Source organism: Sander vitreus, chromosome 10, assembly GCF_031162955.1.
Source record: "Sander vitreus isolate 19-12246 chromosome 10, sanVit1, whole genome shotgun sequence".
Lineage (NCBI taxonomy): Eukaryota > Metazoa > Chordata > Actinopteri > Perciformes > Percidae > Sander > Sander vitreus.
In genome coordinates this window covers 9,993,118-10,019,224 of record NC_135864.1, presented here as the reverse complement: position 1 = coordinate 10,019,224, position 26,107 = coordinate 9,993,118, and the positions used below count along the sequence as shown (strand labels likewise).

General features: G+C 40.7%; 1 protein-coding gene across 1 annotated transcript in view; it reads left to right on the top strand.

Annotated features, from left to right (window-relative positions):
• The window catches only part of fgfrl1a (fibroblast growth factor receptor like 1a), a 73,365-nt gene extending 47,974 nt beyond the window's left edge, over nt 1-25,391 (top strand). Inside the window, exons 4-8 of the mRNA XM_078260174.1 lie at nt 18,380-18,457; nt 21,911-22,204; nt 23,721-23,893; nt 23,999-24,179; nt 24,611-25,391. Coding sequence (XP_078116300.1) covers nt 18,380-18,457; nt 21,911-22,204; nt 23,721-23,893; nt 23,999-24,179; nt 24,611-25,029 — 1,145 coding nt within the window. The 3' untranslated portion in view covers nt 25,030-25,391. The remainder of the gene's footprint in view (nt 1-18,379; nt 18,458-21,910; nt 22,205-23,720; nt 23,894-23,998; nt 24,180-24,610) is intronic.
• Nucleotides 25,392-26,107: the final 716 nt, after the last annotated feature.

The window sequence follows — 26,107 nt, the reverse complement described above, 5'->3', positions numbered from 1 at the left end:
ATTATGCTCAGAGACGCTCTTCAGATTCCAGCAGTTACATCTGGCTTTTCCAATCTCACCTCACTGACAACAAGCAGGCTGGATGCAACAAGGGAAAAAAAAACCTTGCATTCAGCAACAGGCATGGAAAAACATGTTCCACTTATCAAAAGGTTTATCACAGTTTCAGCTATGTATCCCAAAGCCAGTGTTTTATCTAGATTTGATAACGCCTTGTTGCCTATTCAAGGTTTTCTTGTCATGTGGTTGTAGAAGCCGGGTAGACTAAACTGTGTTTTTTTTGTTTGTTTTTTAAAGCTTCCACCGTTCCATATCTTAGCGCCAGGAAGTTTGATAAAATGCTGCTTATCACTTGTATTTTTAAACATTTAACATAGCTGAGGTAAAAAAGACAGACAAAAAACTAGTGATTACAGAAAATAACTGCTGACTGAAATATCAAATGAAAATTTATGTAATTTGAAACAACAATGTCACCGTAAAACAAGAAAGGAGCAAGGAACAGACTGGTTTTGTTCGGAGCCATCAGGTGTGCGTGTCTGCATGTACTTACTTGCATAATGTTGCTGCATTCCACTGCATTATATTTCACATAAAAGCATGCACAATATGTTTTCGATGTGCTCTCTGGATAAGGTGTGTGTGTGTGTGTGTGTGTGTGTGTGTGTGTGTGTGTGTGTGTGTGTGCGTGCGCTTGCGCGCACATGTGTGTAGTTTTCCCCCATGGTTCTTAGGCAAACACAGCAAGGGTTCTACGGCGCCTCTGCTATCAGCCTGGAGTTTGATCAGTGTGACAGCATGTTGAAAACTGATACACACACACTCTCACACTCTCTGTGGCTATGACCATAATCTCTTCTCTACATTCCTCTGTTCTGACTCTATTTTGCATTTGTATGTACTGTATGTGTGTATAGTACATTTTAAAATTTACTGTAAGGATCTTTTTTTCAGGCCTACATTTTCGAATATTGGTTTAATTCTGTGCACATCCCTTTGTGGCTCATTCTGTATCAATCACACTAAATTCAACGCCTTTTAAATTTCTTTCAAACTCCAGAGCTATTACAAGATTGTCTATGCATTCATTCAAGGCTAACATCCTTAGACAATTTCTCTGTATGCGAGCATTGTTTTGATGGGGATTCAGAGCTCTTCATGCCAACATTGGTTGGATTTAAGCTGCCGTGACGAGCCAAGTGTGTCCTTTTCGGTTCTCGGCTGTAACTCTACTTGGCCCGAAGACCAAAGCTCTCACAACAAGTGGAAATAGAAGTAAGAAAAAAGCGAGGGAAAGCAGAGGATGTGTAGATGCTGTCAGACATTCAGTCAGATGAGAACAAGCCACAGAGTTAAGCCGCTGTCAGCCCACGCAGACCCTTCTTCTACTTCACTACTACTGGTTTTCTGCATCTATCCATCTGAGACTCTGAGCATGTGATATCTTAAATGCTACTGTGTCTATAAAAAGTGTCTTTGCTTTTGTGTATCCAATAGGGATTTGAAAGGATTTTCTAAGCCTAAAGCGGGTGAAATTACCTTGACCTGTAGATGACTTTGAGCTAAAAAGATTTTTACATGACAGTGCACATGAACAATTATGATGGACGTACTGCAGACTGCTGCCTGATGCACTGTGTATCTAAGTTTTAACCAGTTTCAGAGTCTAAACTTGGAGCAAGCACATGCGCTCCTACACTACAAGACCAAACATATGCAAGCATCTGTCCTGCTGAAACGTTCTCTAGAAAAACACTGACTATTGGAGGTGAGTAAGCAGCAAGAGAGCATCCCACTGGGTACAGATGAAGAAAAAAAGTAGCATTATTAGTAATCCACAACAGCTCTGAGTTACACAAATGAGAGTAGAACAAAGCAGGCATCAGGGTGAGTCATGTTGAAATGTCACCCAGCGGCACATCATGATGAGCGGGTGAGTTTTACATTGTTGTAAATAGTTGTTCATCAAAGACAGCTTGTCAGCATGTAGCCTCACACAGCAGTGTGCCAGAATCTTTGAAGTTGAACAAGACAACCCCATATTCTCAACACATACACGTACACAAGGGCATGTAAACACTCGTCAGCACGCATGCAGATCTATGCAGAAAAAATTATACGTACAAGTATGTGCAAAGCAAACAAGCTCATGCACACACTTGTGCACATGCGTATGACACACCCATACTTAAGAGGTCCAGTAGTTAGTCGCTTTAAAGTGTGACGTTTTGTTTAAAGCCTCTCCGATATTCCGTCAGGGATCACAGTTAAAGCAGAGGTAGGCAGACATGGTCCACTTAGAAGCCACTAATAATTTATAATATGTAGATTATTTATTTTTCTGGTAATACTGGGTGGGTGGAGTTAACTGCAGCAATGCGCTTCAAGAGAAGCAGTTATATTTTGAGAAATATATAAAGTAATTTCAGTGACTCTGATTATTCTAATACTTACAAGTCAACATACCAACATATATTTGCTCTGCAACATAAAATGTATTCACTTAATTGCCAGTATGTACATTCACTTCACAAAACACTTTACTCTTTAAAGAGCATTAGCATTAGTATGTGTTTTTTGTTTTGTATTGTACTGCAAATCTTACCTAATTGGATTAACTTTGTCTGTGTGTAGTAACGTATGTGCTCTACAGAACTTATTGTGAAATAGTTTACCTGTCAAATGCTTTTTAGCAAGTACTTATTTGTTGTTTTATAGTGGATAAATAATCTTGGTTATCGAATTATACATCAGATAAGAAAGGAATCTGATTGTAGAAGCCTTTAAGAATTAAATCATGAATGAACAGTCAGTAATAAAAGTGGATGAGTCTTATGGGACTAGTGAAGTGAAGGTGAGCTTTAGGATGGGACGTTTGTGCAGTTTGTAGGAAACCAAAAGTCGAAATGTTCTTTTCGGTCTCCTCGATCTCATGGCCCTACCGCAGTTGTGGTCGTACCTCCAGCCCAAGTTGTTAAAAATGAATTCAGGGATGTAAGATGAGAAAGAAGTAAATAGGGGAGAAAACTACTAAAGTACTAAGGAGTAGATATTTAACTGGAGTATAATTTAATACAGGGAAGAGCAGGGTGGGCGAGGGAGAGAGTGATTGAGAGTTCAAAGTCCTGAGCCGAGGCTGGCGGTGTGCGTTTCAAAGGCGGCGCGTGGCGATGGATGTGAGAGATTCGTTAATTCAGCAAGTAAAGCGCAGCCTTGATGTTTACTAGAGTTACACAGGCAGCAGCTGGACGAGCACACGCACCCACATATACATGCATATACACGCACACAGGCACCATTACAGTATACACACAAATGCACTTGGATGCACATAAATGCAGGTAGATGCACTAATACACACTTAAGCACTCAATAATAAATACACATTGCATACACATGTTCACATGCATGGAGACACATGCTCATTCACATAAACACACTTAATGACACACACACATTCAATAACATAGAAACCAACAAAGGCAGAAACATGCACACGTAAACCCACATACATAGTTTGCACAGATGCATACTTCATGTACAAATACATACATTTGCATTCCGGAACAAAGACACATTTATACAACTATTGCTTTCTTTATTCTCAATTACAGCCAGGGGTCTTTGAATATTATTGTCTTGTTTTTGACCAAAGATCTGCTTTTTAAGATAAAAGGGCAGTTCATCAAGTGCAGTAGACCGTCACACAGGGGAAAGGCTTAAGTTTGCTGATGGGGACATCATCTATATTTGGGATATGACAGTAGTTTTTATAGCCAGGATGGTTTGAAGTTGGAGGAAATTGCTAAATATATCTGACCTGGTGCCTTTTAAACAGCCCTTGCTCCTTCTGCATCCCCTCTGGACATAACACATACTGGCAGTTGAAATTCTCTAGAGGAGCAGATCCCACACTTTTGGGCTTGTAATTCCTTAAAACAAAGCAAGGGGTGACTTTTTGCAACAGGTTGCATATGTCTACAATTACGTTTAGAGGCCTTTTAAAAAGTCCAATATTAAAATATATAAGTTCATAATAATATAAGTCCAATGCTTTGAGTAATATCCTGAAACTGACATAAGTAAGCACACATACTTGGTGTTGCTTATGGTGTAAAAATAGGTTTTTCTGGGAGAATGAGTTAATACGTTTACATTTTTAAAATAGAGAGTTACTGATGACAGTGGCCACAGGTTTAACCCACACTAAAAATGCAACATACATTGGCGCCTTTTAACATTGTTTTAGAGAACATTGGCTAATGCACATCTTGTAGACAAGTGTGTAGGAGAAATGAAGTCATGCAAAAGAAGGTAGTGAATGCCTGCACACTGTCAGCACCGAGTGTGTTGAAAAGTACAAGGTTTTGGTTGCAGACATTTCGTCTTTTCATATTAGTTTGAATTCTATTATGTAATACAGATCTTGAGATTTCTTGCTTGTCTCATTTTATGTGTCTTAATATTTAATGAGTAAACTGCGTATACTGCATGTTAAAAACACACACACACACACTCACACACACACACACTGTTTCCACTTCTGTGATCTCAGAGCCCCCCTGTGTGTAGCGGACATGAAGTAATTCAATAATTCCACTGAATCATTTCTGTCCTTGAAGGGATCTCCTCTGTCACGTTAATCTGCTGAGGTGGAGTGTCAAGGCTTCAGGCTGCAGCTGTATGTTTGCCAGATTCCTGCGTGGCGTCCACATCGTCTCCATTTTAGGCAAATCTCAGTCTGTGTTCCACACTTGACCCTGCAGCTCCATCAATGAAGTGTGAACAATGATGTAAAACAGCTACGGAAAAATAGACACACACACACACACACACACACACACACACACACACACACACAACGAGGGATTAATGCACTGTCACAGGCACACATGCATACTGTAGGAACGAGAAGAAGAAAGATGAGACAAAATTATTATTATTCTGTGGCTTAAAAAAACTAAATGAATTTATCCAGATGCTTTTGTTGTACAAACACACACACACACGCGCGTTATATTAACCCACACACAGAAAACCGAAAACCTGATCCCTAACTGTATGTTTTCAGAACTCATAAACCCAATCACTGTGTGACGTTTATGAGCGAGTGTGTGGAACCACTTCTGCCGCGTGCCTGTATGTTATTTCATCGCTCTGTTGATATATTATGCTCTGACACAGTCCATTTTCAGCGTTGGAGGAGGCCGGGGTGTTTTGTGTATTTTTTCACTGTTGGTTTTCTCAACATTTCTCATGTCATAACCAAACCCAGTCCTTGTTGTTAACCTAAACTTGACCACCAATGCTTAATGGCCCGTGCCTGGCCATAGCGTCTGAAAATATACCAGAGCTGAATTTAGGAGTAACTCTGCTGGATAATGGATCGTGTCATATTAACGCACCATTAAAATGTGGCATGTTAATCACATATTGTGTATTTGGATAATATCAGAATGAGATTGAATGGGGCAGCAATTTTGCTTTGTCAGCTGGAAGCGACACAGTTGAACTCTCTTCCTTCCCCTCATTGCTACAGCAGCGCAATAGTTGCAAAAATATTTACTGACATTCTTGGAGTCATAATCATTATATAATGTGATACTTTATTGATCCCTAGTGGAAAATTGTCCTTTCTTTTGCCTCCTTGCAGGGAGGTCAGAGGGGGCAGGGTCAGCAGTAGGAAAGCATAGGGATTTGGTTTCTTACTCAAGGATACCTGAAGGAAAATCCACCCTGAAACACTTTCCAAGAGTTAAAAAAGAAAAGCTATATGTACAGTACGTTTCTTTTTTCTCCTGTGGATAACTGGCCAGATGTAGACATTTGATGTTTCCAGCAGCTACAGTGAAGTTTGATTGCTCAGAATCTGTTAGCTACCTAAAGGTAAAAAGGTTAGTCTTCTCAACAGTTAGACCATTTCAGTGTCAGCTTTACAGCAAGTTAAATACTTTTCTAGTAAAGGTTGAAAACAAGGAGTTGGCATTTGTAGTTTTGAAACTGTGAAAATAGTATATAGTATATAGAATATAAAACACAACAAATTCAATAATAGTGAATATGATTTAGAAAAAAGATGAGATACCATAAACAAGAGTTAGACCAAAGGTATTGCACAATTGAATTACAGTAACAGTAAACTGGACTCACCAAAGAATAGACTAACTATATATGGTTACATTGTCCTCCATGCTATAGGCAGAAAGTATCACCAGTGCAAGGGGAAGCTAGCTAGCTATTTCCCCAGTGGTTCCCCAAACCTTTACTGTCCAGCCACCATAATTAAAAAGTAAGACCTTGTACAACACAATAGTGAGTGTTCATGTCCGTGTTATCATGAATGTAAAGTGATGTAGTCCCTTTCCTGGTTCCTGGTTGCAGAAACACCCGAGCCACTTAGACGGTTGTTGGCAGGATAAAGAGTGTCTGATTGACAATTTATGACCGACATGACAGCTCCTTGAAACCACAAAAGTGTGATCTTATTCTGCTGTTCATCCTGAGTCAGTCTGGAGAGCGCTAACTAGGAGCTGCAAAGTATAATGTGAATTAACATAAACTTAGCACAAAAACTAAGGAAATTTGTGTTTGGTAGATTATGTCTCTGTGGTAACAATGCTTTTTGGCAATAAATCTTATACCGTTGGAAAGCCTTTTTAGTTTCCTTTCAAATGGTGCCCCATTTGTAAGGAACATGCATTTGTGGGATGAGCAGCAGCGCTGAGTATGTGGGTTGCGCCCATGAAAAATTTGCCAAATCTTCTCTGCCATTGCCAAACAGGTTATTTTGCTGTTGCTATTGACACTTGTTTTGAGCTTCTGGTACACCCAGATGCTGCCAATCAGGTGCCTGATTTAGAGATGAGATTCTGCAACGAGTGGCAATCCCATATCTCCACAGTCTGGGACCGAACTCTATCCTCCAAGATGACAACGCTCGCCCCCACAGGGCGGGGTTTGTCAGAGACTACCTCCAGAATGTGGGAGTGGAGAGGATGGAATGGCCTGCCAGCAGTCCTGACCTCAACCCCATTGAACACTTGTGGGATCAGCTTGGGCGTGCTGTTCGTGCCAGAGTGACCAACACAACCACGTTGGCTGACTTGCGATAAATGCTGGTTGAAGAATGGGATGCCATCCCACAGCAGTGTGTGACCAGGCTGGTGACCAGCATGAGGAGGAGGTGCCAGGCTGTTGTGGCTGTGTATGGTTCTTCCACATGCTACTGAGGCTCCTGTTTGTGAAATGAATAAATTGTTAAATTGCCAATATGTGTCTTCAATCATCCAATCCACCAAACGAGTCAGTGGCAGAATAAGCTGTTTGGCATTGGCAGAGAAGATTTGGCAAATTCTTCATTGGCGCAACCCACATACTCAGCACTGCTGCTCATCCCACAAATGCATCTTCCTTACAAATGGGGCACCATTTGAAAGGGAACTAAACAGGCTTTCCAATGGTATAAGATTTATTGCCAAAAAGCATTGGTACCACAGAGAAATAATCTACCAAACACAAATTTCCTTTTTCCTTTTTGTGCTAAGTTTAGAAAAGGACAGCGTGAGAGCAGTACAATATAATACAGTTGTACAGTGGATTTATAAAAGTTGCAGTGCCGAGGGGTCTGGAACTATTTTCAGCCTGTAGGGGTGGTAGATTTTACTTCCTGGAACAGAATTTTATTGCTCACAATTTTAGCCAACTCTGCTCTCTGGCTTAAATGAGTTACCTGGAAGCGTTAGCTTATTTAGTTTTTTTTAAGAGGAACTTGGAACTTTGGGAGCTCAATGGCATTTCTTTCTGTTAGTCACTTAGACGACTGCCTGACCTTCATCTGAAGCCAGCTGTACTCTCCAGAAAAAAAACTTGACAGTTAACATTGTTGAGGAGTGAAACACAAGAACACCAGATGTTTTGAGCTGTGATCACGTTAATATTTACTACTTTTGCCATAAAAACGCTTGTTTTATATACAAGGACAGTGTGTGCGTGTGGTTTGTAGCTTCCTGATCGAACACATGAGTAGTCGCCTGCTGTGGATCTTTAGCTACACTAAAAGGTAAGCACACTAGAAAAAGAGAGAAATGTATAAAACAGAGAAAGCTGACTTAGTAACTGACACAAAGATTAACATATAATTATGGTAAATTAGTAATGCAGTTTTGAGTCAATCCACATGGGGTTTGTAAAATATTTTAAAGATAAAGCTATTGTAGCTGTAGCTATGATATCTGGTAGGTCTTTCCTGGGTACAAAATTAAGTTTCACTGCAGACAAACAGACAGAAAGATGCTATTTGATGATTTCTTTTTAAAGAAAAATAGCATTACAAGTGAGGTGGTTACAGTAGTTTACCCCAATCATTGATCACCATATTCTACCAATCTAGTCTGGGACATAAAGATATTTTTTTTTCCATTGGATATAATGATTTTCTGGAATGAGACAATTTGTCACACACACTGAAAAGGTAAAAATGTGCGCCATGAGGCTTTGTTGCACTCATGAAAAACGTATGTTCAAAGGATGGTGAGCACAATGTCAGTGGTTTGATGGTTCAATAAAGCAATTGGCCCAATCTGTCTCATCCTCTGTATCTCTCCCACTTTAAAATGGGAACTTTGCCCAATAGATTCTTGTATGCTTAGACTCACAATGTCTTTTCTGAGTGACTGACAGCTGGACAGACAGACTCAGACATGCTGCTGCCTGGTTGTGAGACATGGCCAAGGGCAAAGTAAAGCTAACAGGCCTACAAACCAAACACACACACACACAAACACTGAAGGTTAACACAAGAGTGAAAAAACAGCACCTCTGCTCCTCCAAGTAAAGACGCTAAATTATTTTTTCCCTGAAATGTGTGTATGTGTGAGTGGAAACAGCTTTTTTCATGACCATACAGTCAAACTCCTCCCTCATGCAGCCACTCATACCTCTCTCACACACACACACACACACACACACAAACACAGGTGGCTGTAATTAGTGTGTTGAGCCCATTCATGGCACAAGATCAAACTCCGGAAATACAGAGCTCTGCTTGGAGTTAGACACACACACTTATACACACACAGAGCTACATATTCATGCACCTTAACTCTTTATTTCTCTTGTTTGCTCTCTAACGTGATGCTGGCATACAAAAGGTTTCCCCTAAAACTGTTTTTGTTTAGTCTGCATGTGAGACTGAGCTCTGTTTGACTTAACTGTAGAAACTTACACACTCAGTGTTTACTTCTGCAGCGAGGGGACACAGACAGATAATATGGAGAGCAAGGGATTATTGGTCAAATAAGCCTGAAATGTCTCCAGTCTGACTAAGAATATACAGGGTCGGGGCACCCTCTAGCTCACCCAGTAAGAGCTTTCACCCCATGTTGGCTGAGTCCTCCAGCAGCGCGGGTTTGAATCCAACCTGCTGCCCTTTGCTGCGTGTCATCCCCCATCTCTCTCCCCCTTTCATCCACTGTCTCTACACAATAAAGGTAAAAGTCCCCCCCAAAAAATATATATATATACAGGGTTGATTTTTGCTGCAGCGGTAAGCAGAATTTACACAGCCGGACCAGCTGGGCACATGGTTATAAAAGCTGTAATAATGCTGCTTCCGGAAAAGCTTGTAGCTCTGAGTGGTCAGCTCTTCATATTGATGACCAGGCATGTTTTTCTGTGTGCCCCATTTTTACTTTTTTACATTTTAAGAACTGGAAATATTTAAAGACAAAAGAATGAACCATTACATGAATATTGTTTAATTTGGCAAAGTTAATCAAGGTCTTGGTCAGGGATTTTACCCCGGTGAAGTCCTTGATGGTCCAAACATTGCTTCACTTACTGTAAAACGTGAGAGCTTGCATCCTCCTTCTTTTATTTTATTCTATTTTTGTCCTCCACCTGTATCCAACTGATGTTAGATGTGCAGGACATCCACTCTTTTGCATTGGTTTTACCATGTCACCAGTAGACGTGTACATTTTCTTTAAACTGTTACATACATCCATGTGCTGCACTCATCCGCTTAAGTAATTTTCAGGTATTGGTGAAGTCAGGTCCTTCATTAAAAGATGTCTGTCCAGTTTGATATGTTTCTTGTTGACCTATTAGTTTTGATATATTTGATTAGTTGCTGTAGATATTAGCCTTTGTCAACAAAGTTATTTTTTGGTCTAATTGTCTGATTAACCAATGTCAATCAAACCTGGTGGATTGTTTGGCCATGGGACGAGGAAGAACTACTTTGAATCGACAGACTTCCATTTACTTTAGTCAGCAATCCAAACCATTTTTTAATTGCAATAAAATTTAAGACCTTTCGTGCTTCTTATGCAATCCTGTTAGGGCTTGGAACAAACTCTGGTTCTGTCTAATAGCAGAAAGCTCCAGTTACTCTCACAGCAACCTAATTCAATTGACTTGAACACTGCACATTTTATTCCACTTAAAGTTTAAGGACGGATATCGATCTTTGAGGAAAGCCTTTTTGGATCTTGTGACTTTGGAAAAACTGAAACCGGCAACTTGGCAAGTTCCAAGACTTCACATCAAGTGTACTACTGATCACAATTGTGAGCCATAGTTACAGCTCCCTCTTTAAAAACCTGTTAAAAAGGCAAATTTTAGTCAGTACTCATTGAAGTAATTATTGTACATTAACCATTCTTAGGTAACAAAAGCTGAATGTTGAATATTTGGTTTTCAATAAGCATTTGACTTTAAACGTAACTGAGGATTCAGCCATATGAACCTCCACAACCTCTTTTTCTTTCTTTAGTGATTTACCTAAACCTGCAAAGGGAGGAATGAGATCCATGTAGTAAAACACACACACACACACACACATCCTGAGCCTTCTTACTGTAAACCTGCCTTCACTCTGAAATTTTTGCCAGCAGAAAACCTTGGTAAATCAACCACATACCAAGATTACTGTATGAAATAGTTTGTGTAAATGTGTGTGTGTCTGTGTGTGTGTGTGTGTGTGTGTGTGTGTGTGTGTGTGTGTGTGTGTGTGTGTGTGTGTGTGTGTTTGTGAGATTGGCTCACACACAGGTTTGTACCAAATAGGTCAGAAAGCTGGAAGCAATTCCCTGCCGAACATCGAAGTGTGTTCATCATATTTCAGAGAGCCTGAGTCCAGGATGGCAAAACGTGTAATCACATTTGTAAATAGCGTCGTAAAGTTGCACTCGTAAAAGGTTTTGTTGTTGTCTTGGCCGGGTCTAAGGGGGCCGAGGGAAGAACGGGAGAGGGTGAATATTTGGGGCCGGAAACCCTGTCGTGTGTGTGTGTGTGTGTGTGTGTGTGTGTGTGTGTGTGTGTGTGTGTGTGTGTGTGTGTGTGTGTTCGTGTATAATAATGAGGGGTAATGAGATCAAATGTTCCAGTCAGAAATGTCGTCACCCCAAACACACGTCACCATTGTGATGCCCACTAAATACTCTGGGTGTACATGCACGCGTGCGCACACACACACACACACACACACACACACACACACACACACACACACACACAAGCTGTTAATCTGTCATGTAAGCCAATGTTGTCGCTCATTGAGAGTAGCAGTTAACTGTAGTGTGCGATTGTCTGTTCTGCGGTTACAGTTAATAAATCTCACTCTGCACTGTCGCCTTTTTCTCTCCAACTCTGTCTTTTCATCTCTCTCCTGCTGCCTCTTGACCTCCTCTAAAAGTCAGTCAGTTCCCGTCTTTTTCCCTCTCTTTCTCCGTCGCAGCCCCTTTCAATGTCTCTCTCTCATGCTGTTAATGGAGGACTATGTAGCAGCCCAGGTTATAATGATTTCCATAAGGCTACACAGCCTCTCCACAGGAGAGTGTAAATCACAGTGACGTGTGTGTGTGTGTGTGTGTGTGTGTGTGTGTGTGTGTGTGTGTGTGTGTGTGTGTGTGTGTGTGTGTGTGTGTGTGAGCAGATCTGTAGTACACGTGTGCAGACGTGGATGCTTGTGTGGACTAACGCACATCTCGCCGTTTTCTCTTAAAAGTTAAAATCACAATATTAGGTTTTCAGTAGTCTCGTAAAAAAAATAATTTTAATTTGACCTTGAGTGTGTTTTGTTTTGCAATATTAATTGATGATATATTATCCTTATTGTTAATAAATGTTCTGTATTATGTCCCCGAAACTCCGGGTTGATTCACTGAAATATCATTGACAAAGCCTTTTTATTCATTTATTTTTTTGTGAATTATAAAAAAAAAGAAAAACGTGCACATTTATGTCTGTTTTACACTGTACTATCTGGTGGTTTGGCTCCTTAAACACCTACTGTCCACAGAAGATTACATGAGCTGCTAAAGGTTCCACAGAACATCTACAGTATTACCATTTGGATCTGGGGCCAAACCACGTTAATCTGACCATTTATTGCAATAACACTGTGTGTAATGTTGCAACTTTCGGCAACTGAATTCAAATAAATGTTCCTAAAAGTGACTGTGGCTGGAGAGAAAAGTATGTTTGGAACGTGGAGTTTAATGCAGCTTGTGTGTCAGACAAACAGACCCACAAACAAAACCCCTCCAGTATAAACATTTCTTAATCTCTTGTGTTATTCCAACAGCAGCAATAATGGGCTTATAACACAAGCTGCATGTGGTTTCTTTGTTTCCGGAGTATCATTGAATTGATGGAATTATAATGACAGTGTGTGTGTTTTAGCAGGGGGTTAGTGCAATGACAGGCCAACAAACTGCTGAAGGACAAATTGTGTTTTTTTTCTGCTGGTTTTTACAGTAGACGGGTTTGGAGAAGGATAGTAGGATTGTTGCAAAACTGTATTAAAGAACGGGGTTCTAAAGTTCATCTGTCTGACATCCAAATACAACATTTCTTTTCTTATCCTGCTGCCCATGCTCTTCTGAAATAGTAGTCCAACAATCTCTGTGGTACACCTACCAGAGGTCACTTGTCAAACAGATTATGAGGTCCTCGGACATCTTGGTTTTCTTGCAGACCAAACTAACTTTTTTGTAAAAACCTTTTATGTACAGGTAAAAACAACAACATTATTTTAGTGAAGATTAGATTAGATAGAGATGGACATTCCCTTTTTAAAGATGCATCAATAAATCAACTCTGATTATTATATTGTATGATTATATAAAAACCCTTCTGGTATGGTGGTATTTTTTATTTACATAGAAAAAACTGCAAATTGATTGAATTGATTGAGTGGTACAGATTGGTAAAAAAGTAAAAGAATACAACCTTTGCTTAAAGAGCTTACAGCTTACAGATGTTTGCATCTTTACAACCTGCTCTCAAAGTGATGAAAGGATTATGGATGAGAAGTCCTGAAAGTGTTCAGAAAAAAATAGATATGATAGAAAGCTTCAGCTACTAAATGGACCTTGTGGTGGGATTTTTTTCTAAACCGCTGGACCCAGAATCAAGAATGAACTATGAACCTCAGTGAAAGAATAAAGTTTACTGTATGATAACTTGCTTGAAAAATTGCCCTATTTTAGCAGTTTATTGGGTTAACATTAGAGCAAAATTGGAATCTATGTGAAGATTTAAGATTATTTTATGGTATTTCTGATCATTTACACACCATTCAATTGAGTTAAACTCAACTTTGGTCAAACTGCAATCCCCTGCAATATTTAAAGCAAGCTATTGTTGCTGAAGCAAAAATAAACTCTCCTAGGACCCAGCTTTAACTAAACAATGCGTCTTCTTCCAGAGTTATGTAAAACGTGTTCACTTGCGGTAGCTCCTGTCTGAATTATAATGTAAAAACATCAAGTGTGGATAAAGTGTGAGGCAAGCTGTGCCTGTGTAAAGTCCGAAACTGTGACTATGGTCAGTTTTAGAGGACTAACGGTGGTTTACATGGTTTGTCAGATACACAAACTCACATCAGCCTGGTTTTGGCCCTGATGCTGCAACAACCAGCCTTAACACATGCACACACAAAAGGTTCTGTCCACATATCCAGTGTCTCTATATTAAAACCTAGAAGGACATGACCCTTTAGGAAAACACTGGCCCCCTGGACCCACTCACACAACCACGCACACTTAAACACATACACACTGGACTGTTAGGACTCATATTTCTGAGCGTGCTCATGTCCAATTGCTGCCTTATTGCTACAGACCTAAATGTAAACACAAGAAGGGGTTATACAAACACACACACACATACACTTACACAGAGGTACCCCGCCAGTAAATGTGTGAAATGTAGCACACTGTTGAACCATTTCCCCCCTGTAGATGAAAAGAAAAGAAACAAAAAAGAAAAGAGGCAGCAAATGAAACAGAAAGCACAAATGTGAGGAGAGAGAGTTAGTGAAGGTTGGAATAAAATAAATAAAGAAATAAAGAAAAGAATACAAAACTCATAAATGACAAAAGAAGTATGGCAGATATGTTTTATTTCCTGTGTTTGCAAAATTTAAGTCTGTATGGAATCATGGATTTTCAGGGAAATATTTGGTGTCTTTATCGTCAATGCTTCCATGGTTAATAATAATAATTTATACTTTATTGATCCCCAGGGAGGAAATTATTATTTTTTTCACTCTGTTAGAACACACTACACACAGGCCTGAAATACACACACATGCTCAGGTCCTATACATGCACAAATGGAGAGATGTCAGAGTGAGGGGGTTGCGACTGCTGGACAGGCGCCCCTGAGCAGTTGGGGGTTTGGTGCCTTGCTCAAGAGCACCTTGGCAGTGCCCAGGAGATGAACTGGCAACTCTCCAGCTACCACTCCGTACTTTGGTCCGTACAGGGACTTGAACTGCCACTCCCTTTACATACTGTAAAAAAAAAAAAAGAATTCTTTAACATCTTCTGCAAATGCAACTTCAAGGTGAAACATCTGGGACAAGAGCAAAGACAAGAAAAACATTCATCAGAAACATGTGGTCCAAAAGCATACATTATGGCAAAAGTATATATTTATTTTTTAACTTAACTGGACTAGGTCATGTAGGGATTTCCCAATAAAAAATGTTTGGCCCTGATTCCGATCTGAGTCTTTTAATTTTAGGTATCTGCCAAATACCGAATCAGATTCAATGCAATACTTAAAGTTACCTCCAAAAGATATTGAGTATATAAGTCTGAATCATTGATAATATACATAAAATATCAAGTGGGAGAATGTGACTCCTGAAATTGATGTGACATGATCAGATAGGGAGGTATCACTCTGTTGGATTTGTTGGAACTACAGAAACACTCACAAGCATCTGTGGTTATGTATTTTGCAAACCTCAGTGTCCAAACTCAGAGTCACCTACCGATGCGCCCAAATCATTTTTCATATTCACACATTCTAATTTTCACTCACATATGCAGAAAAATGCTGCACTGTAGAGCCTGGCTGTGGTAAAGGAAAGCAGCTCTGCAAAACTAGCAGGCAGAGGTTGACAAAACATCAATAGATCGGCTTTTGACCTGCTGTATTTTAGCAGATATGATTAAAATATACCAGCATCGGCCCTGATTCGATGCTGATTCTTAGTATCACCTCAGGACTCTTTTGAATATATAGCTACCTTGTGTGTGGGTGTGTGTGTTTGAGTGAGAGTGACGATTTGTTGTTGTAATCACCAGCCAAAGTATCTGGCTGAACATTAGAAGGTGGAACGGGATCAGAAGAAAACCTTTTGTTTATTGAAAACAGCTGAAGCGGGGAGGGAATATGTTTTCGAGTCTATGTGTATAGCTTGAACCAAACAGTAAAACATTAAAACTACCCCCCCACCCCCCCCCACACACACACACACACACACACACTCAACTTTGCACTTGTATAACAGAATTGAAGAAAAATGTAAAATGGACTCTGCTGGCAGAAACTGTTAATGAACCCTGCATGTCTAACATGCTGACAGTCGAGTTCGATTTGCAGGTTTCACACTGAAAGATACTGTTACAGTTTAACTCAGGACGAGACGGTTTAAAAAGAACATATATACAATGGCTTTTTCAGCAGTGTTCAAGAGTCTGGTGTTAATAACGCTAATAACGCTACTAGTGAGACCACACACATTCAGTTTGCTCTCTGAACATCTTTGGATGAAAGCTTCCACTTCAATTCATGAGTGAAGTGATAATGGAGGAGTCCGCTGGACATCACGTGTTATTAGATTTTCTGTTGCCTGTTGCTGATATGTCTCTGCATCAGTATCACACTATACAGCAGGTATACAGATATATGTTTTACATTTTTGATATACTTTGATACTTTGCATGTATGGCTGCACTGTATGTACAGGCGAAGCGGCCCAGCCCCCCTCTGTGAGTGGGTCCGTAGGAGGTCTGCCAAGTAAGGTTTACTGGTTCGCTAGCTGTTAAGAGTGCTAAACCATGTCCCACTTCAGATCAGACCCCCATGCCGCTTTGCTTCAAACGCACTGCCCTTTCTCAGAACACGCCATGCATGTGGCAGGAGAGAGGGATGAAGGGAGATTCAAAGGGAGGGAAGGAGGACACCTCAAGTTACTACTTATTTAAATAACGGCAGAGCGCACGCACCCGCACATGCACTGACACACCCACAGAGGAATTCATATCACACACAAGATACACACAAACACACATGTAGCCTGCCAACATGCTATTAATACCAGCCCTGAGGATACAGGTCATGCCTTGTATTTGCATTTCAAATGTGTCTTTCACTCCATTATCCAAATAGTGATGCTTTAAAGACATTTGGCGCTGCATTAGACACTCTGAGCTTTAAGGTGGTCAGTATGTACCAACATGCACGATAAACATATCCATTTACAATTACGCATGCACTCTCAAGTATTTTCTGCAGGTGGTCCAAGGCTGTTTGGTCCATTTTTTTTTCTTTCTTTCCATCACTACCATCAGGTTTTAGTTGAAGCTTCAGGTTCAAGCCCCCCAAACCCACGTGTTTGACATACCTGATATTGCACTGTATCAGCTCTCCCCACCTCCCTGTTAAAGGGCCCCTCGGATACATTGGTTCCATCTTGAAGCGATTCCTAGCGAAAAGGTTCAGACACATGTTTGTATCTTTTTGATAATCAATGTGGGATGACATGCTGAGGGAGGGAAACGGATACACCAGCGTGAGAGTAAAGCAATATGATACTGTGGAGTATGATATAGGCACATACAGTATGAAGGTATTCAAAAAAGTATTTGTTCTTTGGACCATTTCATTTCCCCCTGAAAGGTAGTTTATGGAAAATAAAAAAAAACATTTTAGGGCACACATTTTAGGGTAAAGGGTAGAGGCGTGTAAGGAGATTTGTAGCGTTATATTTCACAGCTTTCATCACCAGTGAGTTTCAGTAGCAACAAGTCTCTGGCTCATTCACACTACAGGACCGACAGATCATGCTATTTGTCATTTGGTTTTCTGGTTTGACAAGAAATGTGAAGCTGGTCCAATGCTCAACAATGTGAAATGCATGATGGGGTGTTGAGGGCAGAGTCATGGATGGAAAGTAAGTGTTTGAAATCCAGAAGTGAGTTCTTTCCTGTAAGTTTCACCTTTCCACCAGACTTCCCACAGCTTTTCTAACCACTATGTTTTCCCACTTTTACTGTTGCAGGGTTACTTAAAACAACCTGTATATTCTAAATATTTTTAAATATTAAAGTGATAACTGTGATGCTTCTGCATAAACACATCCCTAACTTGTAACAATCTGCATCCAATTTGTGAGAGCAGCACTGATATCTAGAATTTGTGTTCGACAAACCATAATACATCACGTCCCCATAGCAAAACAGCTGCTTCTTATAAAACATCTGTCAGATGCTATGAAAATAATCCTCCTTCTAAATAATCCATCCTAACTACCGAGCAACAACTGGGTGTAGAAATCATGACTTCATCAAGACAATTCAGCACTGACAATTGAAAGTACAAATGAATATGTATTTGTCTGATGCTTAGAGCTTGCAGTGCTGTATTAGTCTGGCTATCACCAGACCAAGCTCAATCTTTTAAGATTGAACATTAGTGTGGGGATTCTGCTCTGTATTTTCTCTGCACAAGAGGCGTGATCAACGGGTATAGTTCAAATGACTCTGTACGCAATTGGATAGTGACAGCGACGTTGATGCCGCTGTCGCTACTGCTTGGTCGCTTCTCTATCGTTATCGTGTTAAATCCGCCAATCGCGCGCCAGGTGGATAAGCCAGTTTTTGATTGGTTCCCACAAATTTGTAACAGAAGCAGGATAGATAAACGTATAGGTTTCCAGCCTGAGCTGCAGAGCGAAATCAAATCACCGGCAGATCGGGCTGGGTTTACCCAGTCTAATGCTGTATATTACTCATGATCAATTATTTAGAAGTTGTCACTTCACTAATGATGCTTCTTGTCTATCTCTCTCTGTCAACAGATGACTCCAGTTCAAGAGGTGGAGCAGGGACGGCCAATGGTGACGCTGAACACGCCCCAGAGCTGGCTGGGAAACTGGGTAACCACTCACAGCTTCTCTGATCGCATCACTACATGCATAAAAACATTAGACGGAAGCCTAGACGTGACACTTTAGATAGCTGAGAGTGTGTATCATAAAAAGCACAGTAGCAGATTGTGCAATAAACACCTTGCACATTGTCAGAGGGGAGAAGGTGAGGCCCACACACAGACCCACAAATACACAATGATCAGGGTGGTTGTTTGCTCAGATAATTGGCTCTGACAGAGTGGAGAGCAGTCTATTTGTGTGAGGTGTGATTTGGTGGGACACATTCCTTCCTCCCAAGTCTGCCCGGTCCCCCTGTCATGTAACCTAACCCTTCTTTCTTTGCTTTTTGTTATCCTTTTATCCAACTCTCTTTCCTTCCCCTTCTCCTTCTCTTCTTCTTCGCTCTCTCCGTCATAAATGTCCATGCACACTCACACTCAAATGTCACCAAACATTAACTCTCTTTGTTTTTCACACACATTTTTTCTCTTTATTTATTTGCCTCTTTCTGCTCATACGCAACCAAACGTACACACTCACTGCTTTAGCTAAGGCCGGCGTTCAAACCGAATTTAGCTCTGCGTGAAAAAACACAGCGCCCTTATTTATTTGAATTAGGCCTGTCTGACGACGCAGTGTCTCTGACACACTGTCCGATCAAAGGCGGTCAGTCGGAGGGTCAGCAGTATTTTTACACTGTGAAGTGTGGCGTTAAAGTGGCCCCTGAGACCCAGAACAAGCCTGCCCTTTTGCCCGTTCTGGCTCTCACCTTCTCCCTTCTTCCCTCTCTCTATCACCGCTCTCTTAGTTCACCCTCACTTCTCTTTTCGCTCTGTTTTTCTTTCTTTTTACCTCTTACCTTTACTATTTTTATTGTTTTAACTCTATCTCTTGATCTCTTTGTTCTCAATTTTTCTGCCGTCACTCTAGTTTTATTTGTGTTTTAGCAATCTGTCTGTCTGTCTGTATGTGCTCACCTTGATTTGAACTTTGCTCTTTCTCTTTCCATCGGTTTTCTCCTTAACTTCTGTTTGATTTAGTTTGGCTTAGACAATATCAATCAGTTAATTTAAGTACCACTTTACAGTACTATTTTGTTCCTTCTCCAGTCTCATCAGCTGCACTTTGCCATGGTTGGCTCTTTCCTAATCTTCTCAATTAATTTCAGCCTAAGCCAGTGCAGTAGAATGTAAGTAATCATCAAAGTTGGACATTGCCAAAACATTAAACTATAGTATTAATCACTTGTCTTATATTTATCCTCCACTCTCTGTTAGATCTATTGACTCAGTCTGGTCACAGTTCAGCTGTAGTCCAGTAGCTTTTCTCAGACATACTCAAAGGCCCCCTTTGAGTATGTTTGTTCTGTCATCCTGCCCAGCTTCCCGTCGTTCAGCAGAGAACTGTATTCCACTGAGTGATCTAGCCGTAGTGAAATCTCCACATTTTAGCGCGCAAGCCCGTCACATAATTCTTACCCTTGTTTGTTTACTCAGAGCTAGAATGATAACTGTGTCCAAAGAAAGAGGCACAACTGCAGTAGTTTCAGGATGAATTATCTCCCCGGTTGAGGGCTGTAAAATCAAACGCTCCTGTGAATGATTTCCTCTCCTTCCTCCCTACTGGATAGTGTCACATGCTCGCAAATTTTTGTGTTTTTTTTAAAAGGGATATTTGTGTATGAATAGATGCATGGGATTCGGTTTGGTTAAGTGACTGTCATGAGGAGGAATATGTAACTTTGAATGGCTGCATGGGGTTAAGTCATGCAACTGTGTGGAGGGCTGTGGATGTTTGAATAGGTGTATGGGGTTAACTGGCCATTTTATGTTTTGTAAAAAAGGATTTGCATGAATGAATGGATGTTTGGTGTAATGCTAAGTCACTGTCTGGCTTTTTATGACTTGTGCACGGATATGCATCCATGAGTGGATATTTGCAGTGATGTTACATAGATGTATAGCAGGTTTTACTGTGTGATCTCGTGTATGCGTGATTTAAGGCCAAATATGTGGCTTTGTAAGAGAAGCAAAGGCATACAACCCTGTGGCCAGAGGTGCAGAATCAGTGGAAAATAAGGAATATGGTGTGTGTACGTGTTTCTGCATATGTATATGCATGTGTTTGTGTGTAGGTTCCCGGTCATGTGAGTCTTTTGTGTCAGGGAGAGTGAAGTGATTCAAACATTTTCTTAAACAAACAATTAGGTGTATTACAGCAAATTAGGTTGTATATACCGAGAGGCACGCTGCCATATGATGTTACAGCACAACATGGAATTCTTGGCACTGCCTGTGGCGATGACCTCAGCATGTCGGATGCTCCTTACACTGCAAAAAATGTGCATCTTAACAAGTAACCAAGTCTCATATTCAGTCCTAAAAATTCTATCATTTTCTGCAGACTGAGATGTCAACTGTTTCCTAATTCACTAATTAATTTGTGGAAACGGATGTCAGTAAGTTGTAACAAAGACATCTTTTCACACCAGGCATCAATGTACTGTGTAGTCGAAGGTTAAACACCAGTGCACAGTATTCATGGGGCAGAAAATGAATTTGTTATCACATTAGTTGCTGCAGATGTCTGCATGCATAAACAGGGGTTTAACCAATACAGTGTCAGATTGAGCAACAAGGAAACAACAACACACAGTTCAAAAAGCCAAACAAACATGCAACAAGAGAGTTTATAACAGCTCTAGAGAACCCTTTGGAAAATGCAAAGTGCTCCATCCTGACATCTGGAGGAAATGTACTGCATGTATATCCAAACTGTAGTTCTCATTCTCTTCTTTGGTATTTCTTTAAAAGAGATAGAAAAAAAATGTGAATTGTATCTAATATTAAGGTGAAGTTGGTATTTTGGTAAAGTTGGTATTTTGCATTCCCAAATAGGTATGAGGTGGACAGTACTGTAGATTAGCTGTAGGGCTTTAAGAACAAATACAAAGAAAATCTTAAAAGATGAAGAAAGCAGAAATGGTTACTTTACTGGAGGTGAAGAGCTAATACTGTAGAAACTGTAGCTCATGAGGCTTAAAAAAAGTCAGAACCCTCCCTTTGTGCCGTGGCCTCTTCAGATAACGTGGCTCTGATAGCTCTTTACTTCTCATAAAATACTCTTATAATACTCTTTGATGAATTCCACAATCTTGCCCAATCTGTTCTCTTTCCACTGGTTTGAAGAACAGATCACTGCTTGTAAATATAAAACTTCTCTGTGAGCCGTTTATCTCTTCTACGTAATAACTTCCTTTGTTCTTTTCTTTTTTCCATCTGTGGCTGACTGAGAGTGAGGAAAATGTCTGTGTTATTTATCTCTTCACATTTGCATTTTGAGTTTTATCCAGAATAACTTTACATTAAGTCCCCATACAGTGTTCTACCAGCAGCTAATAGCAAAACTAGCAGATCTCTTTCTAACTCCAGTTACAATTCTCCCTTTCTTCACTCGCAGTACGTCCACGTTTCACCCAGCCGTCAAAGATGAGGAAGCGTGTCATCGCTCGCCCAGTGGGCAGCTCAGTGCGTCTGAAGTGTACAGCGAGCGGTAATCCTCGCCCCGACATCGTCTGGCTCAAGGACAGTCGGCCGCTGGTGGACGAGGACGCTGAAGGAGAAGGGGAAGGAAAGAAGAAGAAGTGGACTCTGAGTCTGAAGAACCTGATGCCGAAGCACAGCGGGAAGTACACCTGCCACGTATCCAACAGAGCAGGAGAGATCAACGCCACCTACAAAGTGGAAGTCATAGGTGAGTCACTAAGTAACTGGATGCTCAACCTCAAAGATATAGATCAGTTATCAAAGTGTTTGTCTTTGATTAAAATGCAGTGGCATTTATTGATCACCACCAGCCCTGTCAGCAAACACCAGTCAAGCGAGGAATGTTCAGCAGGTTTTTCAGTCTGGAAAGTGAGCCAGCTGCAGTTTCAGTCTAAAAAAGGTCTAGTTTTACTGTTGAGAGCAGAATGTGTGTGTTATGATGATTTGTGAGTGTTTTCTGATGTATTAGGTTGTTGGAAGGCTACAAAAGCTGTTTTGACGTTGGATGATTTAATGTTAAGCTGTTGGTCGAGCTGAATTTGTTAGTCTGAGCTGAACTGTATGTTACTGACTGTGATAGCTCAGACCAGCTCCGCTCGCTTTACTCGCCACATCTGTTGTACATTAAAGTACAGCTGTAGTCTTTCCTGAAGACACACACACACACACACACACACAAAAGGAAATAAATCAAACCGCTGCTCGCTTATGTCAAATGTGACATTTTCTCTCTCAGTAGAGATTCACTCAGCTGTCAGTCATTCATGGCTGGGAAATTTGGGAAAAAAGGAGTACTAGACAGAAACCCAGTAAAGCTCTCACAAAACATTTATAATCCATAAATAGAGATAATTGAGCGTAGTACATCAGGATCATAATTTCTAAATATGATCATTTATCTGGTTGGCATGGGTTTGCACCTGCTTGACGAGCACTCAGAGCATCCTTCTTAAAGCTGGGATTATAATAATTTTGAGATACATTAAATGCATGTTACCCCTGCACCATTCGGCATCCCTCTTGGTCATTGCCTTACAGCGCTAAAGAAAAATGAATGTCCAAAGATTTTACGCAACATTTTAGAAACTTTTCTTTCCATATGTTAGCTGAGTTCTGGCAGTGATGTTTGCATGTGTGGTTCCTTTGCATTTCATTGTAGGTAGCATGCTTACCAGATGTATTTAGGACATACATTAACATATTTAAGGTTTAAAATGATTATAACTTATAGCACCCTGAGTCCTTAGGAAATCCTGTGCAGCACTGTCTATAACACTGCACATGCATTAGAAGCAACAAAGAAAAGGAAGCTAGCATTGCAAAGTGTTCTTAGAAGAGTCTTAAACATACACAAGTACAAACATACACCTGCAAGTTAATTTTGTTGGGTTACGTTCTCGTGAGATCGTTTTAACAGATACTAAAAAAGAGACTATTGCATGTCTCTGGCAGGTGTGTTTATTCTGCTGTATAAACTGAGAAAGAAAAGGCAGGAGCTGAAGATAAGGGATCTGTTTGTGTACCTTCAGCAGAGGGGGGGGGGGGGTGGTGCTGAATACAGCAAATACTGTTCAAATAATGCTTGCAAACCATATTATATTCTCTCAGGGTTGTTGGGTTTACAAAATACAACAATCAAGCTATTTCTTCTATTCACACTTTGTCAACTGAAATAAAATGTAACAACTTTCTCATTCTGTGTATGTGTTTGTCTCTTTCTTCAGAGCGTACCAACTCTAAACCAATTCTGACTGGCACTCACCCTGTCAACACCACCGTGGACTACGGAGGAACCACATCTTTCCAGTGTAAAGTCCGCAGTGATGTCAAGCCGGTTATTCAGTGGCTTAAAAGAGTCGAACCTGGTGATGAGAACAAATTTAACTCCACCATAGAGGTACAAACAAACACACTGCTACATGTAAGCACAAATCTCTGAGGCAAATTAACTAGTAGGATTTGACTGAACTGATCAATAAACTTTGTATGATTGTATTCAAAGGTTGGAGACCACCGCTTTGTGGTCCTGCCTACAGGGGAGGTTTGGTCACGTCCTGACGGATCCTACCTTAACAAGCTGCTGATAACCAGAGCCAAGGAGGAGGATGCCGGCATGTACATCTGCCTAGGAGCCAATACTATGGGCTACAGCTTCAGGAGTGCCTACTTGACTGTGCTACCAGGTCAGAGGACAAAATGGAGAGAAGCTAACATACATACACACACAGCATACACACAGAGAGAGTTGTAAATGATCATATGTAATTATCTCTCAGGTTATATATTCGAGAGATGAAAATACTTGACCAGCAGGTTTGATTGGAGGCAGTTAACCGAAAAAGTTGTTTTGCTACTGGTGCAGGTGCTAATACCAGTTACATAAAAATATTACACATTACCAATACTGGCCTATATTAGATACATTTTCTAGAGTCTCAAGCCATTCAAGCCTTGTCAAGCTGTCTCAATATTGCACAACATCGTAGTTCTCCACTCTTATAACCCTGGCTTATGGTCTGGCAATGTCAGACTGAAGATGGAAACGGAGTGTAATGAGTTGACAATTCTATCTTCTGTCATATTTACTGACATATTTTCTCTTGCTCCTTTGCAGATCTGAAGCCCCAAAACAACGTTGTCCTCACAGCAACATCCCCGAGCCTCCCCTGGCCCGTCATTATTGGAATACCAGCAGGGGTCGCCTTCATCTTAGGCACCGCCCTCCTCTGGTTCTGCCAATCAAAACGAACCTGCTCCTCTTCATCTTCCTCTGCTCTTCCTTCTGCCCAGCGTCCACCTGCAGCCAGTCGTGACCGTGCATGCCCAGCGCTGCCTCCTCAGACGGCCAACGGGGATAAAGATTGTCTTTCATATGAAGACTACGTTGCCCATCAGCAGCTGCTCCTGACTCAGGGAGGCAGTGGATTGGCTCCCAAGGTCTACCCGAAGATCTACACGGATATACACACACACACGCATTCACACGTGGACGGGAAAGTGCACCAGCACCAGCACATTCACTACCAGTGTTAGCACGCTTTGGTGTTTCACATTCAATTCTTACATGAACATGTCCCTGTGCATGCAGACTTATTCACAACAGTCCATACTAGCTGCTGACATACACTGCAATGAACAAGGAAAGCCACACGCAAGACACCATGCGGATTCATATTCAGAAACATGGAGTCACGCAACTCTTCCTCATTCTGCTGCAGCCACGTTATTGTGTAAACACAGACTTATTCAAGACACAAACAATGAAGAATGTAAAGAAAGAAGACAAATATCCGTATTTTTAGCCAACCCAGTGAAATCTATGAGAGAAAAATCCCAAAACATGTTTTATTCAAAGCTCTTTTTATATACAAAATTTTTCTGTAGATTTTTCAATCCCTTTTGCTCAAAGGCTTTATTGAAGCAACAATACACTCTGTACTTTCAAGGTAACTTTATCTGTTCTTTAACTTTGAGCACAACCACAACCTCCTCAGTAACAGTAGAAATACAGCTCACCTACAACTACACATGTATATAGTGAAATACAATTATATAGCATTTAGCACGCTACTTCATCCTGGCTAATCTATAAAGAACAATTTAGCATGTACTTTATGTAATGTAATAGCTTAATTTCAGAGTATATCTCAGGCATCAGCCCAACTGAGCCATTAGAAACACAAACTAAGGCAAACTCCCACTGTATCAATACCCTCTTCAAGGATGAGGGCTGCTGGGCCGCCAACCGTTCTGAGAAAGGTCCAGCTGCTATCTGGGTACTGTGTTGGTACTGGTTACCGATGTCAACTGGGTATGCATGGATTTCTCTTTGTAGAATGTTTTTAGCAGATGCTACAGTGTGATTTCTGCACCAAGGAGCTCCTCCAGACCACAGTTGTAGAAGCAATCATTAGATCTGTCCCAAGTACACTCTACTGACCATTTCTGCCCCTTAAGTTCCTGGAGAAAGTTGGCATTTCCGGTTTCGCATTGTCACCTTTTCAGCTTTGTTTGATGCTCGCTGACTTTAGAAGAGAGGGATGAAGGATATCAATTTTTCTCATGTCATACATTCACCTCTTAAACCGACAGAGCAAAGGGATCATCAACA